The sequence below is a fragment of the Rhamphochromis sp. 'chilingali' genome, assembly GCF_963969265.1.
Source record: "Rhamphochromis sp. 'chilingali' genome assembly, chromosome: 2".
Taxonomy (NCBI): Eukaryota; Metazoa; Chordata; class Actinopteri; order Cichliformes; family Cichlidae; genus Rhamphochromis; species Rhamphochromis sp. 'chilingali'.
Window position 1 is genome coordinate 14,966,820 of NC_137930.1, and position 27,393 is coordinate 14,994,212.

Sequence of the window (27,393 nt, forward strand, 5' to 3'; positions counted from 1 at the left end):
AATGTCCGCTTTTATATTTCAGATAAGGTGAAATGTGTGAATTTTTAAATTTTATTTATTTTAGTGACGCAATTTGTGCGTCACTAAGTGCCTTTTTGATTTTTGCTTTCTACTTCCCTCTAAACTCGTTTTGGTTAAAAACAGCACCGAAATATGATATAAAAATATTATAATATTTGTGTTTGTAGGCTATAAATGGCAGAAAGCAGTATTTCTATTTTCTTTTAATGGACTGTGTAGGTCTTTTCTTCAAAACTGTTCGTTTACTTCTGACTTCTGATTTAGAATTTTTATTTTAAAAAACATATTTTCCAGTCCTAGCGGATTGATTTGTAATTTTTCAGATCACACACAGTTCTTTGAAAGCATGAATAGAATTTGAATTTACAGCACACAAAGCCATCCCTGCTCTTCTTTTGAGTCACAGTCGCTTCTCTTGCTTTCTGTTGCCTCCTGCACTTCAGAGCGAAGCTGTTGTTTGAGCAGATACAACATCTTCGACTCAACAGTTCTATTTGTGGAAAGAAGAAGTACAAACAAGGCTGTTTCTGCATACTTCAGGGGACCTACCGTTTCTTGTCAGTCTATGAGTCCTATGAACTGTGTCACACACTGTGACCCCGCCCCTCCATGCTCAGTGTCAAAACTCCCCGACAATATTTCCTTCTCACACACGCTGGAGAGAGCAGCTACTGTGTGAATCATGATTGTGAATGGCAGAAGACTGTGGGTGTGAGGTTACGAAGACACCGTCTTGGTTTCAGTCTTTCAGACAGACCCGGGCGAAATGGCTGGTTGTAAAGTTCAGCTGGATTTTTCAGACTCTAGATGTTCTTCATGTGCAAGCCATCCATATTATATCATCCTGGGTAAGCGTCCTTTTTTTTTTTAAATCTGCCTTTCTACTTGATAAACTTCTTGTCTTGGTACAGCTCAATCTTTCTGGAAGGATTTAAATCCACGAACATCTCTGTGATAACTCCTGTTGTTCACATTCAAGGTCTGATTCTTGTTCACTACGCTACACTCTCCATGCATTCTCAAGTAACTCAAGGTAGGATTACCACAACATTTCTAATAATTCATTGTCTTATTACTGTTCATATATTGGTTAGCGCTGTGTGTACTGCAATTTTCCAGCATTCTGATTCATGTGAACTTGTGGAGCATTTGTCTCATTTGGCACAAGATGAAGAGTGAAGGACGGTAGTGGTAGTACTATATTTGCCCTCCATTTGCACATTTAACCCAGAGTGTCACATGCCATTTATTTTAACCTTCATTCAGTCTAATACAACAACTCAGTCCAACAGAGTATTTCACTTCATCAATGAAATAACAACTTATAAATATGCTTTACACCACCATGATCACTAATGAAGAGAGCAGCAGTATGTCAGGCTCTGTTTACTGTACTGGACCCCACACCCTACATGTAAACTTCGCACTTGATCCTCCCTTTTAAATGATAACTATATCAGAGCACTTGCATGTTGTTTTGAACTTCCATCATACAGTCATGTTGAAAAAAGAAAGTGCACCTTCCGTCAGTTGTACTTGTCAGAACGTAACAATAATTAAAAAATAAAATCATAAATCTAATTCTTAGCTTAATATCAGAGTTTTCTGGGTCACAAAAACAGCTCTTTTTACCATCAGGGTAATGCTGAACGTGTAATCTGGTCTGGAGCATATTATATTCAGAGTTTAGGTTTGAAATCATCCAACTGTGCCACATTATCTCTGATTGTTTTATTTGCAACTTATGTTTTAAGTGCAATGCAATTCTCTCTGCACGTGCAGCTTGTTAAGCTGTATTTTACTAAGATCGCACATGAAGCCCAGCTGTACAGTTACAGCAGTGCAAACGTCGCAGTCCCACTGGAGTTTGCATATTTAGATGAGATGCGCGTGCTTCAGTAACATCTATTAGATCAATGCTAAGGTCTGTCGTAAAATTAATTTCACTTAGATCTGTTGACCAACTAAAGCAAAGCCCCACGGTCTTTACTATTTAAATGGACCCACTTAAAGGTTTCAGAGGTCTAATGCGCAGCCATTATAAATAAACAGCAGCGTAGAGAGCGCACCCAGCAAAAAAATGATTAACTTGAATTTAAATGTTTATTTAACACTCTAAATGCACTAAATCCCACAATTCAGCATCCTTAACATCCTGCCTAATTTGCACCAATATCGCATTGTCCTGTTATAGTTTTTTGTGTTGTTTATAGATTTTTACCAGCATGTTATCTTCATCATCTGAGATGTGTTTGATTGGAGTAGACGCCACTCGTAGTGATCTTTTTGTGCGGTGCAAGAGTTAAATGAAATGTGCAACATCCCTTTTTATGAGAGCTGTACAGACCCTGAAGCAGAAAGCCTGGGTTATCAGAGAAACTTAATGATCTGCATTTTCATATCCATCATATCTGACGGAGGTTTTAGCTTTTATCAAACCAGCTGACGCAAAGAAAAGAGAGACTGTGTCGAAATTCCCCCATGGTATAACTCTCAGGTCTTAAACTGAGGTAAATGCAACTGGAGGTGAACAAAAAAAATTACATGAAATGGAGAAACAATGTGTGAAAACATAACTACTGCTTACTGCTTCCATAGAAATGAAAGGGGATCATCACCAAGTGTGAGCACGTCTATAAAAGCAGATGTTTGGCGGTTTGCACAGTATTCTCGAGTCAAATGCAAGGTGATCTGTCGGACAGCTAAAGCTTGGCCCAACGTCAGTCATGCAGCAGCAGGGCGATGATCCCCAGGACGGCAGGAAATTTAGAGTGACTGAAAAAGAAAGGCTTAATGTGCTAAAACAACAATGTAAGAAGAGTGGACCAGAATTCCTTCGTAATGCATCGAGAGACTGATAAAGTCCCAAGCCAGGTGTACTTAAGGAAAGGAGGGAGTTTGTAATTAGTTGTCTTTGTTTGTCTGTCTGTCTGTAAGATATTGTTTTCAAATTTTGTGTGATGGTAGATGCCAATAACAGCTTACACTGCTTTAATTTGGCTGGGAAACAGGACCTGTAAAAATTGTATCATCAAAAACATCTACTTTTGTAACAATTTCTCATGAATTTACTAAATATTTTGTGTCACATACCATATTCATGTGCAGAGAAGTGCAAGGTAAACGAGATTTCTTCCAAATACGAGCATTGTGGACTTCACCCAGGTAAAGAAAACACATACTGGGTCATCCTGAGGTGACCCATAATCTTTGAAATCAGATTTGAGACAGGAAAACGGTTTTTTTCTTTCTTTCTTTCTTTCTGGTGACTGTGCACTGCCTCTTTTACAGATGGAGTCCGTGATTTGGACTGTTTTACTAAAAATCCATGGTCCAATTTAAGATGTATGTGGAAACCTGGAAAACACGCATCCAAAAATACACATATACTCGTAATACAACCGTAAGTAGTTTTGTTTTTCCCTTTTTACCTTACAACCACACGTTTTAAAAATGCATATGAAAATGTCCTTGTTTGTAATTAACATCTTTTGTTTCTTCTTCTAGACAAAAAGGAAACTATTGCAGAGTTTATAAAAACATCAATAAATCTCGTGAAGAGATCACCTTCTATAAAAACCACTATGTGACCATTCAGATTTTTGAAAACAGTCAGTCAAAAAATTGCACCAAGGCAGTTTTTCAAGGTTCACCGGAGAGCCTGCGTAAGTAAAAAAAAAAAAAATAAAAAAAATAAATAAATAAAAATTTAAGGAGCAGCACTTTGTTTAAAATTTAAAAATTGATGAAATTTTGGGGATAATTTTCCTGACTGTTTCAGAGCGATGTGACCCTCCAAATTATGTGAAATTCACACGGCACTCTGGGAAACTGGACATAAATGTGAGCTGGGATCAAAACGATGTCAAGCATATCATGTCTTACTCTGTCAGATACAAAGCACTGGGAAGCCTTCAATGGAATGAGGTCAGTTATTTACTATACGATTGATATCAAAGTTTGCATTATTGCAGAGCACTACTGTTAAAGACCAGAGGGTTATCCACACGCGTGCACAAAACATCAGAAAAAAAAGAAAGCTGCTGGTCTTTAGCTTGCCCAGCTTAAGTCATTGTTAACAAAAGACAGACATGCCCAATGTTCCCTCTAAGCTGCGCACTGCTGCCACAGTCTTTGCGCACAAAAAAATCTGCGTTGCACACAAAAAGAATCTAACCTGAATTAAAATTAAAATTGAAACTAACAACTCTGTTTTGCAGTGTTAGTCAGAAAGTGACTGTCTGCTCCTGTATGGGATTAGAACGATGCCACCTTATCCCATAGTCCAGCCAATCACGCGATTTACATTCGTGTATACCGAGCTAATCAACGTCGTTGACAGGCTATGACAGCGTCCTTATGTGCCAACACCGGTGTTTTAGCTAGCAAAGCAGCGTGGCTGAGTGAAGCCACGTTAATGACAACGTGTAAAACCATTGGAGATGTGAGCAGGACCGACGGAGCAATTGATGGAAAAAGTGTGGACTTTATACCAGTTTTTAAATTGTGTTGATAGGCGACGTAAAACCAGAGTTATGATAAAAATATGCAATGTTTGGTTTTCTTCCTGAATACTGTCATTGTTTATATTTACTGCGGGAAGAAACGGTTAAACCGGCGTTTAAACATCGAAGCACTCTGCTTTTGAGAAAAACCAAAAAAAAAAAAACCTCACCCTTTCCTATTGGTGGAAAAATGTACCATGTCGACCAATCAAAAATTATATGGCAACGTGGCATTTAGTTGTTTAGGAAGGGGGAAGTTTTAGGAGTGACAGCAGTGTTTTGAGATGTGAGAGATTTGCGACGTTTAGCGCAAATCTTGTGTAGTTAGTGTGTAGTGTAGTCAATAGTTTTGTTGTGTGTGTCAGAACAATGAGACTGTTAAAGGTGTTACAGGAGTGATACATCTCCTGTTGTCAGGCCTGCAGGTATCAGGCTTTTGTTCTCCTTTATCTCATAGTGGACAGAGATTATTTTTGGAGTGGCACAAATAGTTTGTGTGGCATCAAATTTGATGCAGAACAGCTGATTGTTCTGTAAATAGTTTGAAATGTTTGTTTAAAAAAAAACGCCTTGGCTGCATTTTTAGGTAAACAGCTGCAAAAAACTTTGTTGTTTGCAAAACTCAGTAACTTTTTTGGAGAAGTAACTATATAATTATTTGCCCAACATTGGTCTTTATATACTGTGTTTTGCAGACGGAGAGTTACAGGACTCTCTCCCAGACCACAGACTCATAATACAAGTCAGAGCTTTATAATAAATAAATAAATAAAGTTGTGTTTTCAAAATTGGAGTTCAAGTTATTTTTACTTCCAATAGTGTTAACATACTACACAGGTCAGGAACAAGATTCTTTAAAATTTTCATTGTAAGTGGGCTAAAGCAGTTAATTAAAAGTAGTCTAACATAAATGTAAACGCTGTAATTTGATTATTTTAATAAACCATGTAACTTGGATGGATTAGATGCCGGCGTGACCACAGTGCACACGTCTGCTGTTGCTCACAGTGGTCCAAGGGATCGCTCAGGGAGTTTGTGCGTTCGCTCAGACACATGAAAACTTAGAGGGAGCATTGGACATGCCCTAAAAAAACCAGAGACATCAGAGACAACTATAAATCCCCATGAGCAAAAATAACCGCATCTTTATCGACTATAGTCAACTGTGGCCTTGTATGTGTTGAGTATGTTGGTTTTGCCCATGAAAATCTTCTCTCCCAATGTCCATGCAAAAAGGGTTATTTTGTGACCAAACACATCCACACTGGCTGATTGCAGGCTATTGTGTCTGTGCATGGTTCCTCCACATGCTGCCGAATCATATTGTTAAATTGCCAGTATATCTTGTTTCTACACACTCAACCACGTTTGGAGATGTAAACCACTTTGACCTCAGGACTAAGTCCATGGCATGAATGGACCTGTTCTTGGTCCTCTTCTTTCAAGGGCTTCTGCTGCCTGAGGTATTCACTCAGCATATAAACAGTTGTTGCCATCTTTTAGATGTGGATCTTTGTTATTTCATCTTGGATAGCAGTTCTGAGACTCAATAGTCCTTCTCTGTCTTCCTGTACTTAATATATAGTCTCAGGGTGCTGGATTTGAGATTAAACCCTTGATGCAAGGCAAGTCCCTTCTTTTTTGATATCAATGGCTTCTTCCTCCTTTGGTGAGCATACTATCCCAGCAGGCTATCTGATGACTGGCAGGCATAATTGTTGATTGCCCAGATAGTCTTCGGACTTATTCTCTGCAGGTGTGCGACAATATGCAGCTTTCCTGGCAGCTTTACAAGTTGGTTGTGGGATTTCAAGGTTCTTATAGCTATCCTCAATGTCTTTGTTGCCTTTCGACTACACTTTTCTTGTTTGAATGACATTCCTATGTCATTATTGTAGGTCCTAGTAGTGTGGATCAGTGAAGTATCTTGTTCACTCCTGGTATACAGCTCGATGCCATCCATGTACAGGAAGTGGCTAAAGTTTGCTTCATACGATAGTTGGCATCTGTAGCCAACTACTCTATCTTGTTAATGATGTGATTGAAGGGGTTCAAGCATATGCAGAACAGCACTGGAGACAGAGCATCTCCTTGGTAAATCACACACTTTGAAGCGCCTTGAGGCGACTTTTGTTGTGATTTGGCGCTATATAAATAAAATTGAATTGAATTGAATTGAACTTTGTTCACTGAATTCCTCTTAGGGTCCTTTTAGGCTCTTAGGGTCCTGTTGGTCTTGTATAGTTCCAGCCAGTAAGTCGTAATCTTTCTTGTAGTCAATCCAGGCAGTGCACAAGGTGGTCACTCTGGTCTTCCAGGCTCAAGTGACTGGTCTGTCCAACCACAGGCTGCTGTTTCGTTCTGAAGTTGCTGCCAATTCCTTTCTAGGCCCCACCCATGTATTGAGCCATGTTTCTGCTCATCTTTGCCATTACAATGATGGACAAGTTTGCGTGAGCTTGGAGGTTGCCAGAAGAAATGTACTTGTTTGATTGCATTGTGCCATAGGAAAAGTGGTGGCGGAGTCGGGATCGTGGTGTGAGGATGGGTTTTGTGTGCGTGTATACATATAACAACCAGCAGAAATGACACAGACCTACACACATACAACAAGACTGTTGATTTGTGTATCTATGTTTTTGCATAATTTTCTCGTGCAGGTGTTGTTTGTATTTGTGGGTTTTTTCCTTACAGGTGGAGCAGTTGATGAGCCATTGTGGGGGGTTTTGGTCTTTTTTCCCCCCTGCCTGTCAGCTTTGACATTGCAATATTTCACATGTAGTGTGAATAATGATAGAAATAATAATAATAAGAGTTGGCTCAAGAGTTGGGAGTTCGCCTTGTAATCGGAAGGTTGCCGGTTCGAGCCCCGGCTCGGACAGTCTCGGTCGTTGTGTCCTTGGGCAAGACACTTCACCCGTTGCCTACTGGTGGTGGTCAGAGGGCCCGGTGGCGCCAGTGTTTGGCAGCCTCACCTCTGTCGGTGGCTGTGGCTACAACGTAGCTTGCCATCACCAGTGTGTGAATGGGTGGATGACTGAATGTGTAAAGCACTTTGGGGTCCTTAGGGACTAGTAAAGCGCTATACAAATACATCATTTACCATTTACCATAACAGAAGCAAATGAATAAATAGATAAAATTTAATTTAGAAAATCACAAGCCTACAGATATTTTATAGAGCTTGACTTGAAAAAGCAAATATGGCACAGCAGTGCATTCAGAGGGCAGTCTGCCTGGCTAAGACAGGCAGTTTTTTTTTTACTTTTAACATCTTATACATAACTACTGTTTTCTTCTACTTTGAAAATCTAACACACACCATGCCTGTCTTTGTATTTGCTCTTCGGGTCTTTTCACCATTGACAGTTTTCCATCACTATACTGTATTAGAGTGAAAGAGGCATTCAAAAGCAGGTTTGAAATGTAAACATCTGAAATAGCTGAATCTTAGATTTGCCTTTAAAGTGCAGCATGATCTGAGCTGGACTTTTATGATTTCGAAACACTGGTGCTTTCCTTTCCGATGCAGTATTATCCATAATAAAGGATTAAAAAAACAAAACAAACATTGATAGACAGCAACTCTCATAGACAGACACATTTATCTGAGGGAGACAAAAAGTAGCCTACGTCTAAAGGTCTACGTAAAGATCTCCGTGAAATGAGTCAGAGCTTACCAACTGACGTTAACTGCCCACACTTTAGTCATGTAACAGTTAAAGTTGCCAGATGATGAGATTATGTCTAACTGAAAGTCAAATTTCTCTGAAATATGGTCTCAGAAGCTTGAAAAGAAAATCGACTACCATGAGCTGGGTGATTTTTGCTTTGCAACATTCGCTCTGATTGTATTTCTCTTCCAGTCTAATTTTAAATCACAGCATCTTTTATATCAATTTCTGCTAAAGAAAACGATCCATTTTAAATCCAGCCTGAATCCTTACTCACACTCTGGAAAGTACACGGTGAACATTAGGTATATTAAGGAATTCATTCAGGTAATATACAAATTACCTGAATTACTTGTAACTGCAGGCGTACTTGTTTTTCCAAACTTTAGTTCTTAACCTCTTTCTGGAGGCATTCTGATCTGCTCTCTGTGACTTTGTCGGCTTGCATTTTTGCTCTGAACCAGTTTCTTCCACTATACTCTACAAAAAACAAAACAGATGTTTATTTCGGATACTTCCCTAACGCACACACTGATTTCTGTGCTGCTTGCAGTCACCTGGAATGTCCCAGAATAAAACTACATGCAGAGTGGAGAATCTAAACTCCTCAGTGGCCTACGCTCTACAGATACACTGCATCACCAATACTAAATGTACACAGTGCCCATGGAGTGAAGCTTACACTGTGCCATCAGGTTAGTGTTTGCTTTCTACTTTGTTTTTCTCCTAAAACCGGATAAAGGATTACCTGCTTATGTTCGAAGTAAAAAACCAAAAACAACCCAGTTTGCTCTTTCAGAGGTGACATCACAGCCGGTCATCGTCAACTTTAAAGAAACTGACGTCGCCAATGAAAAGGGTACTCGCCTTGTTTCAATAACCTGGAAGGTAATTTTTCTTCAAAAACATCTTCTGAGAACATGCTATTAAACAAAAAGCAGAATGTAGAAAACACTCAGCAGCCACTTCATTAGGTACACCTGTTTTAATGTTTGCTCGCAAAAAATGTCGAATGTGACAATCGCATGGAGCAGCAGTTCTCTGGGATAAAATGCCTTGTTGATGTCAGAGGGGAATGTCCAGGATTCTCTGAGTAGATTGTAAAGCAGCTGTAACTGAAATGCTCAGTTGTTACAACCACGGTATGCAGAAGAGCTCTTCTGTGAGGCTTGAAGCAGTTGTGCTAGCAGAGGACACCGGGTGATATTTCTGTCAGCTGGAAACAGGAACCTGAAGCTACAGTTCACACAGGTTCAACAGAAGATTGGACAAATGCTGCCTGGTCTGATGAATTTCAATTTCTGCTGTGATGTCACAATTTGCTGTAAGCAACATGAAGGCATGGGACCATCCTGCCTTGTATAGATGTTTCAGGCTGCTGGTGGTGTAATAGGGTGGGGAATATTTTCTTGGCAGGCTTTCGGCTCTTAATGGTTTCTGGAACATGATCTCAAACCAGACCTCAATCCAATAGAGCATCTTTGGGATGCACAGCCAACAAATCTGCAGTAACTGTGTGATGATGTCATGTCGACATGGACTAGAATCTCTGAGGTGTGGTTCCAGCACCTTGTCGAATCTGTGCCATGAAACATTAAGGTAGCTTTGAAGGCAAAGGGTGGGCCAACCCGATACTAGTAGCTGGTGAATGTAAATGCAGCGATTAGTCATAGCTGCTTGTTTTGATAATAAACTGTTTTTGATCGTTAGGTTTCTGCCAGAGACCTGCATGATGGCTACATCGTGACCATTGGGAAAGAGTCAGGAGAGGCCCCAATTGAGCGGATCGACACCATTCAGCCCAGCATCACACTGATTCTCTCCTACTCAGCTTATAGTGTGAGCATCCAGTCTTTCAACAACGTCAGCATCTCTCCAGCTGTGAGCCATATAATACCCCTCCGCGAAGACATGGACAGTCAGTACTCATTTCCATCCTTACAGCTCTCTTAAAGGTGTCGTTTTCACCACAGATCTGAACAAAGTATACATCCACAGGTATGGGAGATGATGAGCTGAACGTGACAGTCCACAATAACATATCCTTCAAAATCTACTGGAAAGACTTCCTTCTCAAAAAATACGTGTGCTATTGTGCGGAGTGGAGGGAAGAGAAGACTAAAACAGCGTACAAGTCCTTTTACCTTAAAGGCAAAAACTACTATACTTTCTCTCTTTTAAAAGGTATGTTAATATTATGAGTTTTTGGTCAGCACCGTTTAAATGCAATTTGATTTGACTTGCCTAAATGATTTTATACACAATACTGGATTGATATTGGACAGCAGAGATCACTGCATGTTGTCAGATTTAGCTGGGAAAAACACTTTGGATATGGCTAGGGAAAACTTTTAATTCAGTTAAAGTTAATTGTAAGTATGCAACTATGGCCCAAATGTTTCAAGCATATGTTTCTTTATAAAACGTGGATACTACTTCCATAACATTGTCCACTGATTTGTGGACTTGAGTTTAAAGCTTCTGTGTTAGAAAATGTACTGTCCCAATCTGTATTTATTTACTTATTCTAGAGCTAGAAAAACTGATTAGGTACTCGCATAGATACCTGGTATGGCTGTAGATGTATGTGTCTCCTCCTGCAGATACCTGTTAATTAGAGCTATGCGTAAATAAAATAATACTAGAGCTTGGAACTTGAACACTGAAATAAGCGTTTGTGTAAATGCTAAATCAGCTTCAAAACCAAACCTGTCAGAAGTCCATTGCAGAGGTCTGTGCAACTGACTAACGTTCCTTAAGTGGCTTAGTGGAAGTTACTGTTAGCTTTCAAGTCACTGCTGATTTTTTTTCCTGTGTTCAGCCCAATCAACAAAAGCTAATCTGCTGACTTTACAAGTTGATTGTGCAAGATTAGTCATTCTGTTTTGTTTGTCTGCCCTTAAAAAAATAAATATCAGCTAATATAATGGATTGGATTTATATAGCGCTTTTCAAGGCACCCAAAGTGCTTTTACAATGCCACTATTCATTCACTCTCGCATTCACACACTGGTGGAGGCAAGCTACGGTTGTAGCCACAGCTGCCCTGGGGCAGACTGACAGTTAGGCTGCCATATCGCGCCATCGGCCCCCCCCCGGCCAACACCAGTAGGGTAAAGTGTCTTGCCCAAGGACACAATGACCAGGACAGAGAGCCCGGGGATTGAACCGGCGACCTTCCGGTTACAGATACGCTTCCCAACCCCCTGAGCCACGGTCGCCCCCATATATTGGAATGCTGGATTTTTAAATCACCACATGCCAGTACAGATTACAATCTGTGTCTATACTTTGGACCCATACAATGGATGTATGCCGCTTGCTGACCAGCTTGGAAGCCAAATTTGGCACTCCACCCCAAACCTGGCTCCAAAACACTAACATGGTGGAAACTTGAAAAGATATATATATATATATCTACTTGCTTGTGAACACTTGAGTTGCTTTGCAAATGTAATACATATATTTCGTTTTCTTCCAGCGATCAATCATAATTCATTTGATATCTCAAATATCCAGAACCCTTGAAGCCTTACAAGAGATACACCGTCAGTCTGCACGTGCGACCGAATAAGGACACCTGCAACATGAAGCATCTTAACAACAGCGAAGGAACGTTTGCAAGCACAAAGTTTTATTTCATGGAAGGCAGTAAGGCACAGGCACTCTTCTCCAAAACAAGCAGACACACATACATTACAAGTCACCAACAAAACACTCTGACCTCTTGAAACTGCTTTCCCGTGTCATTCTTAAAGCTCCTGTGAGTGGTCCCGCAAACATCAGCAGTTACAATTTGACACAGAATTCAATGGTGCTGCAGTGGTCATCCATCCCAGAAGAAGACACCAGAGGCTTCCTACTGGGTTACACAATCCACTACACTGAGAACCACCTGAGGGGAACAGAATCTGAGAACAGTAAGACACCTCCACTTACTCCATAAGCTTATTCATAAACTGCTGAATTTTGTTGAATATAATAATAGCACTGGCATCACATCCACTGGTTGCTCTACAGCACATGCATCATCCTCACTGAATTTCCTGTTTGTCAGCTACTTTGTTTACTCTTCTCAGTTTTCCTGAAGTTAATGAATGCTGTAATCACACTGCAGTTTTTAGTCTTGATTTTAATGACCTCATACACTACTTGATGTAGCTATGACATCATAACCTAATTAACTCTCTGGATAGGACTAGTTTGTCAAGATGGCTGAGCAACCTAAAGATAATCTACTATCAAATGTTACTGTTACATTATTTCTTTCAAAAGTCTTCCACTCACGTATTAAAATACTCCAAAATCATTTGACAGGAAAGCCATTCTAACACCGCTGCTGCTATTTCAGCAAGTGAATATGCTCATGATGACAATATTTTCATATGATAATACTAACATACTCATAAAGACAACACTAACATGTTCACCATGACACTGCTAATATGCTATGCTCATAATGATAATGCTAATATGTTCATAACGTCAATGCTAACATGTTCACAATGCTAACGCTAACATGCTTATAATGTCAGTACTAACATGCTTTTAATGTCACTGCTAACATGCGCATAATGACGATGCTAACATGCTTGTAATGTCAATGCTAACATGCTCATAAAGACAATGCTAACATGCTAATTATGACAAAAACTCATTTTGATTGCAGACATTACAGTGGATCCAAATGTTAACAAGTATGAACTAAAGGATCTTACAAGTGGTACAACATACCAAGTCCAGATATCAGGTTTCACCTCTAAAGGAACAGGAAAACGAAGTGAACCCAACTTTTTTACAACGACTCAAGAAGGTCAGTCAAGTAATATTTCAACCATCAACTGTACATATAATTAAATTTCTAATTTTTTATTTGTGCCTTTATTTATTTATTTGCACAGGAAGTTTTAAATTCACTAGTATTATTGCAGCCATTGCAGTTTTGGCTGCTGGACTGATATTTGGACCACCAATAATAAAAAGGTACAACTTGTCAACCAATAGCTGGAACAGGATTCCACCAAAGTCGCTAATTAGCTATGTCTACCACTGTGCACAAGCTTTACCTTAACCATTCCTTTAATGCTTTTTAGAGCAAAAGTTGTCCTCTGGCCAAGCATACCTAATCCTGGAAAGAGCAATACAATGCAGAAAATAGACAGGCCCTGTGAACTGGTAAGTGTCAGCTGTGACAAAGCACACAGTTTTAATGTTGTGGAAACCTAAAACAACCTGAAACTTATTTTAGGGGACTGCTATTATAGTCCCAGTGCATCAGATGAAATATGTTGTATAAAATTAAATACATCAGTGTGTCATTTGGTTACATAGGAACTCCTTGAGGTAATCAATACTCTGAAGGCTGAAGAATGGGAAACAAAAAGTCTCCATATAATTGAGAAAGAAGCTGTCGCCCCTGCCACGATATTGCCAGCAATGCTACCGCTTCTTTGTGGCTTAGACAAACGGGGAGATTCACCAGGAATTACTTGTAACTGGATCCAAACAGAGACAGATGATGCAACTGGCAATACATCTCCCAACAATACTACAGACACATTGTTGGAAACCCAGCAGACAGACCTACAAAGTTTTCCTTTTCCCTTTCCAAGTGGCTATACCACGATGGAAATGTTTCAGCACGTAATGCCACAGAGCATCACTGCCGTTACTCAAGACATGGAAAGTGACCCAGAGGACGCAGACCTGACTGTATTCAATCCTAAGCCAGGACTGGACTATGTAAGACAATTTAGCACCAGTCCAGTCTCGGACAGTGACCACTTGTCCACTATTTTGTGATGAAGGTCAAACTGCAGAGCATAAAGAGGAAAAATCACTATGTGAACAACTTAGTCTAAAAGGCCAAAGTAAGAACTGCTGCCCCTGACTGTTTCTGCTGTGGCTTATGAAGAACAACAATTCAGTTTACCAACAACATGGATTCATTTGGCTAATAAAATCAGCAGAATTACCAAGACAGTGTTTACATCACATTTATGTAAAAAACTGAACCAAAAGAATGGCATGCCAGTTGTTAGAATTGGAGTAAAAAGACAAAACATCCTCCCAAAAAGTGCACTTAACCATTACCACGGTCAATGAATTAGCTATTAATATACTGCTGCATGGGCTGAGCTGAAGTTACATGGTAAGGTTTTAAAAACTGAGCTTTAAAATGATTAGCGGCAATAAAAAAAACAGAGAGAGTCCGACAGTGATTACTGACTGTTTTTAGGGGCTTGTTGAGATTAAATATAACAAGATACAAAGCATTAAAACATGTAAAAAACACAAAGGCCTTATTAAACGCAGAGTCGTTTGGGCCCGGAAGCAGGATTCATGACGTCATCACTTAAAGACCGAATAGAGGTAGTTGTGCAAAATCTTGTGGCCTTAAGTCATGGGGAAAAAAGGCACCATTCACCAGTTTAACACACAAAAACATTTTCAAACTTTTTGAAGGCTGTTCATTGTCAGCTGGTCTGAAATGTTCAATCAGTGGCTGTTCTCATAATGAAGACCTTACTTTACGTCACCCTTTTGCAGAAAGCCTAAACAAAGCTTAGCAGTCTACAACCATAAGGTGTTACTTGAAATGCTTGTCTTAGCCATGCCGACCTTTGATAAATCACAATAAATGGAAGGTATGACTGTGGCTTATGCGGTTTTCATCATGTGAACAGATTACTTTTACTTGGAAATAAAGAGCTCTCTTGCCCGGCATCTTTTGAGGAGCATGAATGTCTAACAAATTTTGTGCCTTTTTATCTCATTGAAGTTGGGGTATGTCACAGCAGAGGTCAGACGTTTGACCGGAAGACAAATGGTTGAAGCTCAAGGTGTTCACTTTGGTCAGACACTATTCAATTAACAGAGATTTCTAAAGGCAGATCATATATCGCACACACAGATGAGTGAAAGTGTTATCCGTAAATATGAATTGTTGCTACTCTTTCAAAGCACAGATAATAATATAACTGGGCCCATATCGAGAACTGGTGGTGCACCACAGTCAACACAAAGCCCAAGTTACAAAATCAAACAAAATTAGTCAATGAAAAATCTCTTTTATTGAGTGTTTTTGGAAACGGATGTACTGTTAGATTTGAAATTAAGAGGATTTATACATGAAAGCTCTTCAAAAACAGTGGCACCACACTTTTACATAGAGTCCAAAATCCAGCATCAAAGGACCACTCCTCATGGACTGAACCGTCAAACATGTTTATACATAATATACCTTCAGAAGTGGGGAAATGTTTATAAAAATAAAATTCTTCACATACTGAAATACTTGGATTTTTAAAACTACATTTTAAGATGACCACTTCAGACTGAAGATTTGTTTTGTTTTTTTAAATTGTAAAAACAAAGTAAGAAAAAAAAAAAAGGCAGAAGGCAGGACAACAAAATACAAGCAATCATAAAATCAGGTCTGTAAAATCCAGCAAAGAGGAATTTGGCCACACACAGCCATAAAGTATCCTTTTAAAAACACGTTCAAAAAACAGAAAACACACATACACAAAGTCACATAGATCTCAATCTGGGGCCAGCTTGCAAACACTCGACCGAATAAACTGAAATAGTAAAAATTGAGAAAAATAGGTCTAGGTCTACTTAATTATTAGTATACTCTGTAACGAATTAATGAGGACAGCTAAAACTTTAATATAATGTCTCGATAGTTTTCAACATCCTAAACAAGTCTCCATATTTTTTCTTAGTGTAGGCACTTTTTGGCCCTAATGTGCTTACATGCAGTTTGTGGACCTTTGACGTTTCCTGTTCAGTCTCTTCTTGGCTGCTTCTGAGAACTTTAATCGCCCCACTTTCTCCAGTAACATCATCTGACAGACATTTATAGCACATCACCATTATTTTACAGTATAGGCATGTGACTTATATACAGTATAAAACAGTATATAACTTTTTTTCTCCTCACACAGTATTAGAACAATAGCAGGACGTGATACTTTGTGACCTTGTTGCAACTGCTAACCAGAAATAAAAAAAGTGATTCAATGATGTACAACCAAATGAGTTCACTGTTCACAGCATAAGATAACACCGTTCTTTAACATTGTCACTATGCCACTTCAAGCCATAAAATTAAAATGCAGTTTGCAGGTTGCAACCGTTCCCGGACCATAAAACAAATATGGTGCAAAAAGGGGACTTAAAGGTAACTTCACTGACATCACAGCCCACATTTTCCTTCACCAACATACAAAGGGGCAAATGAACTTTTCAGCATAAGCAGAAATGTTATTTTAAACTCAATATTCCTCTAAGGGACTTTGTGTTTATCCATTTCCTGAAACATCACATATATAATGTGCCATTGCTTCACTTAGTGAAAAGGCAAAAAAAAAAAACCAAATATGGGAAGTTTCTCGCACAGCCATTGTGTGACCACAGCCAGCGCATTAAAAATAATGGGAAAAACAAGCCAGACTGTGTACAAGTCTGTGGGGGAAAAGAATTAGAGTTAGCTGCTTTAAGGTAGGCCTAGCTTCTAATTAACCAGTCTCTAGTGTAGGAGTGTAACCTTCAGTTTCTTACTTGCATCGCCTTCTTGCTCACCATGTCCTGTTTAACAACACCAACATGATGATGACAGAAAGACTCAGGTTGAGGGTCTAAGATGGGATTTCACGCTATTTTTTTTTTTTTAATATTCAGATTATGGGAACCCTGCTTTCACTCTGGCTCTCACACAGGACAGGCATGCAACGAACCCTTTATGTTCCTCACTAAACAATTTAAGACAAACATTTGACTCCTGCTGCAGATTGTTGCTGCTTATTTTTACTTCAAAACGTTTTTGAAGTACTCAACTTTACAGTTAATAAATATGTAAATATGTGACAGTCACAAATAACATATCTAGCTTTAAATGAATCGATAAATGAGTATGACCTCTATTCCTCATCTGTGTATCTGGAATGTGACCAACCTTCCTGGAAATGCGGGAACATTACAGTACTACTATACTAGCTGTCAAAAGTTTAAGAACCTATACCATAAGGACATAAAAGCAGAAGAAGAAGAAGAAGTTGTCAGTGGAATAGCTAAGCAGAAAAAGTGTGGCCTTCTCTATGATGCTGAGCACTCACTTGCCCTTAAGGTTTGATAGTGAGATTAGGCTGACTTAGAGGAGCCATGTGTGTCACCAGTCAGGGGATGATAATAGGAAAGAAAAAAAAGTAAGATGCCATTCAGTGCTTCTGTATGTACACACTCACGCACACACTCACGCACGTACACACACACACACTCACGCACGTACACAATGGGCAATAAGATACCTGGATGAACAATATTAGTGTCCATGGTGTTGCTGAAGTCACTTTGCACCAACATATGCTTCCTCCTCGTGGTTAGTCTTGTAGCTGCCGTTATGCTGGGCGCAGGGTGATGACGTCATGTCCTCACTTGGTGTGGCTGAGCCTTCTCTGTCACTTTCTTCCTTTCCTTCTCTGACATACCTCGCTTCAGCCTGAAATGGCAACAATGAACGATCAACTTTGACCAACAAAAATATTCAAAGAGAAAAACGCTCAAGTGCAGGAAAACTATGCTGTGCACATTAACAATTATTTGATACTTCCATCTTTTTCAAACAGGAAGTTTATCTGACAGTTGTAAACATCAAGTACTTAAGCTTATAGTACAAATATGTACCTAATCTCATACTAATTGATAATAAAAATTAGTATCTGGAATAAGCTGAGGCATCCCCTCATGTTGTCCAAGATAAGGACAATTTTGGACAATACCTCCCACCCAACATGCTGGACAGCCACAGGAGCATGCTCAGTGAAAGACTGATTTACCCAAATGCACCACTGAAAGACACAAGAAATGATTCCTGCCTGTGGCTCTCTCCCTATACAACTCCATCTATAATTACACCCTTTTGCACATGCTCTACAGTGAAAATAACAATGTTTTACAGTTTACAGTAAAATGTCAATCATATATATTTAATCTCTGTAATATTCTGCATATTTATAATTGAGCTTTCCGTATATATTAGAGCTGTTTCTTAGATTTTGTAACTTTGTAATATATTACATTTAGTTCAGTCTGTTACTGTTCTTATCGTCTTGGAGCAACTGTAAATAAATAATTTCATTAAACTATTCTGATTCTTGTGCTTTTTGTTATTATGTCTGCTTGCTAAAAATCAATATTTCACTCCTGTAACAGCCTGCATATCATCTGGAATACTGGTTTAAATCTGGTTTGCGTAACTTTGCAGCAATCAGCACCAGAGCTAAGAGCTCTGATGTTACTTGGAACACATAGGTCAAAGGGAGGAAGAGCAGAAATGTTAATCAAGATGCATTGTATTTTTATAACAAGTTTTCTTTTCTTTTTTAAATCAATATTTGTACCAGCTTCACTGTATATTAAATTAACAGTGACTGTGTTGATTCTGGTTGCAGTTTCATGTAAAAAGCTGTTAACCAAAATACGTGACAAACCCATACGGATGCTGCAGCTCGTCTTGCAGAAATGATGGTGGTTTTTGAGGAGAACATTTGTTTGGCTGTTACTTGTCAAACAAATGTTCAGATTGTTATCAACAGAAAGGCTCAAGTGTCACAAATCTAAATCACCTTTTATCTCTTGGCTATCATTTGGGGGATCTATGTAGTAAACTTCAGAAGTAGGACAGTCGTGTGGTTTGATACTCAAGTTGGAGACGAATGGAAACATTCACTTGTGCTGGTGTGAATGACATGCAACAATGCCACTACTTTTGAGGTAGAAACTATTCAGAATGGGACTTTCAGAGTGATCTGCAAACCAAAGTGTGCTGAGAACTAAACCATACAGCAAAAGATTGATGTCACATACCAGAAAGACGAAGCTCGTGCATGCAAGTTGTATTATTAAATGCTTCCAGGCCTATGGATCTGGAATAATTAGATAACTCCAAGTATAAGCAACATAATGTGCACATAACTGAGTCATTCCTTATTTGTAAATTATTAGATTTGTGACTGAAGCGTAATCTGTAATACCTTCCCTGGCTTGGCTTTGCTCCTTATCCTGTCCTCGTCTTTGCGGCTCCTTTTTCTGGACGTGGACCCGTCCCTTCTGTCCCTGCTGCGTTCTCTCTTCTTCTCTCTTTTACTTCTAAAAGTAAGAACCAACCTTCAAGCAAACATAACTGAACCTACAATTGTATAACACAGTAAAAAAACTTACCTACAAAAAATGTTTGGCAGCATGAGATGGTTGGATTTACCTTTTTGGTGACGGTGATTTGGCTTTCCTTCGAGGGCTTCTTGACCGATCCTTACTCCTGCGCTTGTGCCCCCTGGTAACAACACTTTATTAAGTGCATGGAGATAAAGGTGTTATAAATAACACATCTTATTTTAGTTAAACGATCAACATCCTTTTTTGCACCACAATAACATACAAACAGCAGCAAATTTAGGGAGATATGAAGATTAAGAATCTGGTGCCCTCTACTGCCAAAGGCAAGAATCACAGGTCTTATTACAGCTGATCAGATTCTTTTATTATTGTTATTATTAAACACGTAATAATCCAGAAATATTCCAGGAGTATGTTGTAGGTGGTCCCATTGTTGAGCTAAACGACAGTATAACAAAGACATTCAGACTCTTGGGAAGAAAAAAAAAAATCAGTGAGGTTTTTGCCTCACTGCATACCTCGAGCGACTCCGACTGCGTCTCCTGTCTCTGGAGCGAGAGCGTCTCCTGTGACTGCTTCGGGAACTGTGTGAGTCACTGCCCGGCAGCAACCTCTGTGATGTTCTGCTTCAAACAGAAGCAAAAGGGGAAAAGTGTCAACAACTAAATTGTAACGCAACACTAAAACCCTGATGCTAAAAAAGCCAGTCACCTGTGTTTTGAGTGGGATCTTTTCCGGCGTGCCTTTGAGTGTGAACGGGAGCGTGAACGTGAATGTGACCGCCGTGACCTTTGAGACTGGCTGGAGGAACGCTTCTTTGTTTCTGTGAGAGGAACAAGCAGTAATCTCAGTACACGACAATTACTTCAGCAACTTTAATCAAGTCTTCATGCAGGAAGACCAAATATCGTACCAGGTTCAATGGCAGCAGCAATGGTAGACTGTGCTTCACGCACCCTCTTCATCACATTTTCTAACTCTTTAGCAGCAGCCTGAGGCGTCAGCTCTGGGGGTTTCACAATAGCGTTATTGGAATGATTAACCCTGAAAGACAAAAGTATCAACCGGCTCTTAAAACCACGTTATTTTACGCATTTTCCCATTTTACAATTTTAACTAAATACATACTTCAGCGGTCTGTCTCCAAACATGACTCCATTTAATGTGAGGGCTCTGGCAACAGACTCTTGCTCAACAAACTCTACAAAGGCAAAACGAGTTGGCTGGGTCTCATCTCCGGCCATTCGGACAAACTTCACATCTCCCACCTGTTTAAAGAATTCCAACAGCTGCTCTGCAGTGGTGGTCTGCGGAAAGAAAAGATCAACTCAGTTTAAAGAAACATACAAGCCCCAAAATACAAAGCTTTTTAAAAACTGCTGAACCTAGAACTGGGCAATTTAATTGGTAGAAACTGTTGTCAATGCTCTCAGATTTTGTCACATCTTTTTCTTAATTTTTATTTTCTCTGCTTAACCTTCGGATGTCTGCACTCATCACTGCATTCTGTTTTTATCTACATTTAAAAAAGCAAACCAACTTTTTTAGAACTGGGGCTGTACATGTCATCAATTTACAGATGTTTCACAGATGTTTAAAACAACAGTATTGGCCCAGAATTTTACAACTGAGCTTATAGTTTCCTCAATATGGTGAAGGTGGTACAAGCCAAACCCAAACAAGTAAGTAATAATATTATCATGAGCCTGTAGAATGAGGTCACATGGCCTTTAAATATACGAAGACTTTTGTGTTACCTGTGAGTTCAAGTTGCCAACATACACTGTCCTCCTGATCTCATCAATTTTTGAGGGATCCACATTTCCCATGAGCGGCGGCTGGGCGAGTACTGACGACGAGGGGTCGAGATTGGCTGGAAGTCGATTCACTAAGGGAAGGTTCAGCTGCAGGTGTGTGAAACAAAGACACAGGTTTTGTTAGTACTGCACGATTATGGTGAAAGGCATGATCATTTTATTATACTGTCATGTAAACTTAAAGCTGCTTTCACATCCATGCTGTGCCACATTTCTGCTAATGTACAAATATCTGCAGCAAAATAAAATTTGCCCCCCAAAAGACAAATAAAATACAGTAAAAGTATAAAAGTACCAAAATCAACCACTGCTACAGTTCCTGTTAGTTAACCTTTGCAAACAACAAAAGGTGTTTGTTAGCATGACTTAAGTGTATCACCTAGAAACACATTTAAACAAAATAACTCCATTTACTGTTTCCTACACGGAGGATGTGACTAAAACTAAAACTAAGATCATCATCACATTAACACCTTTGCAAAGGTTTTGACACTTTGGACCAGAGAGCCATTATTCACACGTGCAATTATTGTTCCATTTACTATTTTCTTAAATCCGCGGTGACTCTACGATGTTTAGTTCACATGTTTGACCACACAGAATGACATCAAATTGGCGATTTCAATGCATTGTTAGCCACACCATCGCACCCTTGCACAGGCTCGCTTTTACGGACATCCGACTGCAGGTGATCCACGTTAGCAACCACAGCGCTGTTGTCTTTAAGTCATGCATTCTTTATCCTGCAGTTTGTGGTGAGTTTTCAGTAAAGCCAAAGTATTTCTAAACAGCAGATGATGATCTGCTTCAGGAGACAAGCTCTTCTACTCGGCTCCACATATGAATTATGTTGCACATCTGTCTTTTAGCATAGTTACTCATCCACATTATTTCAGGAAACTTAAAGCTGCACGCTGCGGGAAAGTATCATGACGTATCATTTAGAGAGTGCCTGATTTGTTTTTGCTTTGTGTTCTATTGGTGAAGCACACATTTTAAACATCAGTTGGTAATAGTTATTCAACAGTGCGAAGTAAAACCGTGATCATGATTTACATGATCATTCTGACCTCGTGAAATTTTAAAAATCATGCAACTCTGGTAAAATAAACCCCACCCTCTCACATTTTCATGGCACGCCAACCATTAATCTGAAATACTCGCATTGTCCAATTTTAGTTAAAATTAGATGAAAAATAACAACTTTGACATCTTTGTCCTCTCTGCTGTTGTTGTAGGATGGGGTCAAAATGACACTTCCTAGTGTTAATCTCAATCAAAATTCTGACTTCTTGACTGCTACTGTGTGATAATGAAAATGGATGCTTCACCAGTAGACCACAAAGCAAAACCGAATGAGGCACTCCCTAAATCACTACCTGATGACATGCAACTGTATATTATGATTTACTTGCATGAATAACAGGCAGACACGAATTATGACAGTGGCCAGACTTACATTCTGAAGTGGAGCTGGAGTAGGAATTGGCAGCAATCCCCCACCAGGAATCAGACTGGGTACTGGAGTGGCAGGTGCCAAAAGTGACAAAGCCTTGGCCTCTTCTGGGATTTTCCCTGCAGGACAAAAGCAGATATTAGTGAAGGCAATAGAAAAACTCCTCTTTGTCTCCTCTATGTCTGCACAATTAGCCCACTGTACTCTAGAGAGAAAGAGAGCATACACTTCCCATACAGCCTACAAATCTTCTACTGTCTACTCATGATATGCTGGAGACCGAGCATCCTTACTTTGCTTTTATTAAAAAAAATAAAACAAAGAAAAAAAACATTTCTCTCAGTGAATCTGAATTATTCTCAATGAAAATCCTTACTTTCTCAAAAACAAAAAGAAAACTTATTTTGTCCTTGGTCTCTTTTCAAAAACATAAAGAAAGGAAGAAAGGAGAAACAAAATAATGCAGAGAATGAGTCAACACTTTGATGTATGGGTCACCTGTACTGGAAACATATTGGTCATGAACCATACGATATCAAGCATGGACGCTTTTCCGTGGGGGGAGGGGGCGATCGTTTCGGAGTGTCGGAAAGGTGTGCAACACAAGACAACCCCAATGGCTGCATCACTAATAGCACACAGAACATCAGATACAGAAAAGAACAACAATTTTAAGAACTGTAGGAAAGGTTAGCCAAAACTTAGCTATAAAAAACACCTAATTAGAATTTTCTTTTTTCCCTCTCTGCATTCTAATCTGCTTCCTTGCTGCAGAAGTTAATAAAAAAAAAAAAACAGCTACAGGTTTATCACATCATAGCTGGTGGCACTGAGCATAAAAATGACACATTTCCCCTTCTAATGTTAGAAGGGGAAAAAAAGGAGCATTAATGTCACCAAGCATTAATGCGTTTGACTCACTGCTAAATACTAAACATCCACATTAGAGTCGTAGAGCACGAATATGAGGAAAAAGCCCTAACTGCTGCCTTTTACAACACACTTGAATTACAGATGTGAAGTGCACTTATAGCTTGAAGAATTTTATGCTCCGATGAGGTAAAGTTTTCACTGCCGACTCTCACTTTTTCACAAAGACTAGCCCCTCACTACAACGAGGCGTAGTGGACAGGAGAGTAAAGTGTTAGGGATCCTCCTAGCATCCCATGTGTGACACACATCCCCATCGGTATGCCGTAGCAACCTGGACAGAACTCAATCACACACAAGCTGCAGCTGTAGCGGAAAGAGAGAGGGGGGTGGGGGGGTTGGACAATAATCAAAACAACAAACCAAAATAACAAATATAAACACAACGCTAGAGATAAGCAATATTGTAGTATTCTGGATAGAGACAGTAGAGAGTGGACAACATGGGAAAGTATGAAAGGAAACAAACCAAAAGAAAAAAAATTTCAAAAGGAAAAAAAAAAAAAAAAAAAAAAAAAAAAAAAGAGACAAGGTGTCCATCTTGGAAGGTTCAGCGGGCTATTCTCCTGGTCACATTCCCCCCTTGAAGGCTGCGTTGGCCCGATCGGGGATAGTGGCTTGGAAAACAATGCCTGACTCAGGCTAGTGTAGTAGTGTAACAGCTGGGCCACTCTAGTCATCTGATATGCACACATAATCACACAGAAAAAACATACAAAACCAAATTAATAAACTCAGTAGCCATCCAGCACCAAGTCACGTGGACAAAAAGCATCAAGTCAGAGGTGATATCATTTTGACTGTACACAAGGAACAACAGTGGCACCAAAGAGGGAGGGAGATTTAATGAAAAGAAGCACCGAAACAAAAACAAATAAAAATATGTATCTATGTTTTTTTTTAATGAAGAGAGAAAAGGGTGAGTTATTGAGTAATATCCATCAAACAATATTTAAAATATGCATAAAACTATTTTCTGCAGGCAGTCCAGTGTTTATAGTGTGGATTCAGCTTCAAAAACATTCAACCTAGCTTTAATGGCCTGTGTGGAAACCATTTTGTGAAACCAAACAAGAGACCCTAGCTCGGTGCTATGGGAATTTCTTTTTTTGTAAATGCTGTGGCGATACAACCACTAACCTGTACCAAATAATTGTACACAAACAGTTAAAAAAAAAAAAAGACCTAACCAGTGGCACAACTCGACAATTTTTCATGTGGGTTAAAAAAATAAAATAAAATAATCACAATTACATAAAAATAACCCAGAATTCAACCACAACAACTGAATTCAGAGGAAGGAGGTCATAACAAAGTCAAGGTTGTTTCTTTAAACGTAAAGGCCTGCACTCACCTTCCGCACATGGTACTACTATCAAAGCTCTGTCAATAAACACAGTATTAGTGAGATGTTGCGCCACACCAACACTGGAGGGGTCTCGGTACTTTATGTAGCACACTTTGGACGAGAAAGAGAGGGGGGCGTTGCTGTAAACAAAAAAAGGGAAAAGGAAAAGAAAGGAGAGAAAGAAGCGTGGGAACGCGGGTTAGTCATTTCATTTTGTTTCATCTGGGACTTTTTAGTTTATAATTTAAGAACCGCGACAAGGCCGCAGGTCCGCAGAGTTGCTTGACTAGCCATGCCGAGGCAGACTGCTCTTACTCGGGCGGGTAGAGCCGCAACTCCTCGATGTCTCCCAGGAAACCGAAGAGAGTGCGCATCTGCTCGCTGCTCACGGCCGAGGACAGGTTGGTTATCTGGACGACGGGTGTCCCCGGTATCCCGCTCATTATGCAAACTACTAAACGCGACGCAATAAATAACGTTTTTTGTTTTTTTTTTTAAAAAATTAAAATTATTTTTATTTTTCAGTTACCCTACTGTGTTAAATACACAGAGCATCCAAGAAGGCGGAGCGACAGGGGTTCTTCCTCTTTATTCCCAACAGGAGTGAACAGTACGCTTTGAGGTCCGCTACCGCCCCCTGGTGCATTGTATGGTACAATGCATTTAATCAGTTTAAAATGATTCGTTGGCCATATCGCTCATGGTCGATATCAAGCCAGGAAAAAAAAAACATTAGTCATTTCTGTCAACTGGCGAAGAAGGTAGCAGAAATCGCAAGGAATATAACATTACAGTCCTATTAAGATATTTTAAGTGGCCAAAAAGGACAGGATTGATTCTAATATAGGTAAATAATGCATAATAATGATAAAATATAAAATAATCTTAAAGATAGTTGCAAAAACAGGTCTTTTTAGGTTTTATCTGTCATTTATATGTAAGCCCTTCGCAAATCCTTTTGATTATAGTTACCAGTATAAGAGATTATATATAGAAGTCACTATTTTAGGACAATACTGGCCTGGTTCAAAATTAACTTTTATTGCTCACCTCAATAAATAAAGTAAATGTCAATGATAACAATTTTTAGCATAATTGTACCTAGGAAAATTAAACCTTGCAGGCTGTGAAAAGAAGAAAAGGAATCAAGCAACTGATCTTCAAAGTGGAAGTAGCACAGCATGTTGGATCTGATATGCTCAAGTTATTCATCCACAGGAATAAAATATTTAGGGCCAAGCAGAATATATATCACAATGACTTGGTCATCGACAGGACTTATAGACTTTAGTGAAGTTCATGGGTCACTTCAATAACATGAGACTATGACATTTACTTAACCCTTGTGTGGTGTTCGTATTTTTGTTACTCAGCCAGTGTTCATGGGTCTGGTGGACCCGCTAGAGTTTTGGCTTTCCAAATTAACACTATCAAACAATTTTATGTTAAATTACTCAACAGATGTTTACTTCATCCCAATTACAAGACATATGAACAGCAAACATGGTTAATTTTTTCCCTTTACCTTTGTTAGATCACATTTATGAATTAATGTGCTTCTCGTTTTTCTTTTATATAAAATGTTATAAATAAATCAGTTATAATCAAGTGGAGTGAGTGGAAAGACACAACACATTTACACGTGAAAAAATAATTAATTGTTTAATTTTTCTTTTGAAAAAAACTGAACACGGGTCTCACAGACCCGAACACCATACAAGGGTTAATACAGCCAACAAATTTGAATGTATGTGTCCATGTTAGTTAGTTACTCATTTATCTTTTTCTTCTTCTTCTTCTGGATGCTTCCTTAAGGGGTCACCACAGTGGATCACCTGCCTCCTTCACAACCTTTTCCTAGCATACTTTTCTGTCACACCAACCCTCTCCATGCCCTCCTTCTCTACATCAGTGAACCTCCTCCGAGGTCTTCCTTTTTTACTCCCGCCTGACAGCTCCATTTTCAACATCTCTTGTCCAGCATATCCACAATCCCTCCTCTACACACGTCCAAACCACGTCAGCCGAGTCTCTCTAACGTTTTCTCCAAACTGAGCCGTCCCTCTGATGTACTCATTTCTAAATCTGTCCATTCTGGTCACTCCCAGTGAAAATCGAAACATTTTAAATTCCACCATCTTTAAACCAAACGTCATAGCATCTCTGTACATACTGAACGACTGAAATTTGTATTTCCATTTTTCAACTTTCTCAGTGAAGCCAGGGCTTCTCAAAATATTCTATAACCACAATCAGAATACTTTATCCCTAATGAAATTATGTCGAATATTGTGCCGAGATCGCCACAGCAATAATTAAATTAGAAAGTACTGAATATTAGTATCCACTGGGTAACAGATGAAGTTAAACGTTTGAAACACAACTTAAATGCAGATAGTGTGATTGTATACATCTTCAGAATTCATTAAAAACTTTTCGAGCTATTGTGTTTAAAGACATT

General features: G+C 39.2%; 2 protein-coding genes across 8 annotated transcripts; one reads left to right on the forward strand and one right to left on the reverse strand.

Annotated features, from left to right (window-relative positions):
* The first annotated feature begins 738 nt into the window (after positions 1-738).
* Positions 739-14,246, forward strand: LOC308386673 (interleukin-31 receptor subunit alpha). The gene is given in 16 exon segments (XM_080866382.1): positions 739-869; positions 1,001-1,054; positions 3,130-3,186; positions 3,313-3,424; positions 3,529-3,686; positions 3,803-3,948; positions 8,754-8,895; positions 9,000-9,088; positions 9,911-10,118; positions 10,199-10,384; positions 11,720-11,859; positions 11,862-12,120; positions 12,870-13,013; positions 13,102-13,183; positions 13,294-13,375; positions 13,532-14,246. Coding segments are annotated over 16 exon segments (2,412 nt in total). The 5' UTR covers positions 739-787; the 3' UTR covers positions 14,003-14,246.
* A 1,004-nt stretch (positions 14,247-15,250) lies between these two features.
* Positions 15,251-25,529, reverse strand: srek1 (splicing regulatory glutamine/lysine-rich protein 1). Of its 7 annotated transcripts, none has more exons than XM_080866324.1 (11): positions 25,248-25,529; positions 24,939-25,072; positions 22,658-22,773; positions 21,139-21,285; positions 20,510-20,688; positions 20,295-20,425; positions 20,093-20,204; positions 19,900-20,004; positions 19,467-19,538; positions 19,240-19,354; positions 15,251-17,705 (listed from the first exon to the last, which is right to left on the reverse strand). In XM_080866324.1, exons 1-11 carry the CDS (start codon positions 25,373-25,375, stop codon positions 17,553-17,555), a joined length of 1,392 nt encoding a protein of 463 aa, XP_080722450.1. In that variant the 5' UTR covers positions 25,376-25,529; the 3' UTR covers positions 15,251-17,552. The 7 variants fall into 7 exon arrangements, with proteins under 7 accessions (XP_080722450.1, XP_080722449.1, XP_080722448.1 ...); XM_080866323.1 differs by having other exon boundaries at positions 19,900-20,007; XM_080866322.1 differs by having other exon boundaries at positions 19,467-19,550; positions 25,248-25,528.
* Positions 25,530-27,393: the final 1,864 nt, after the last annotated feature.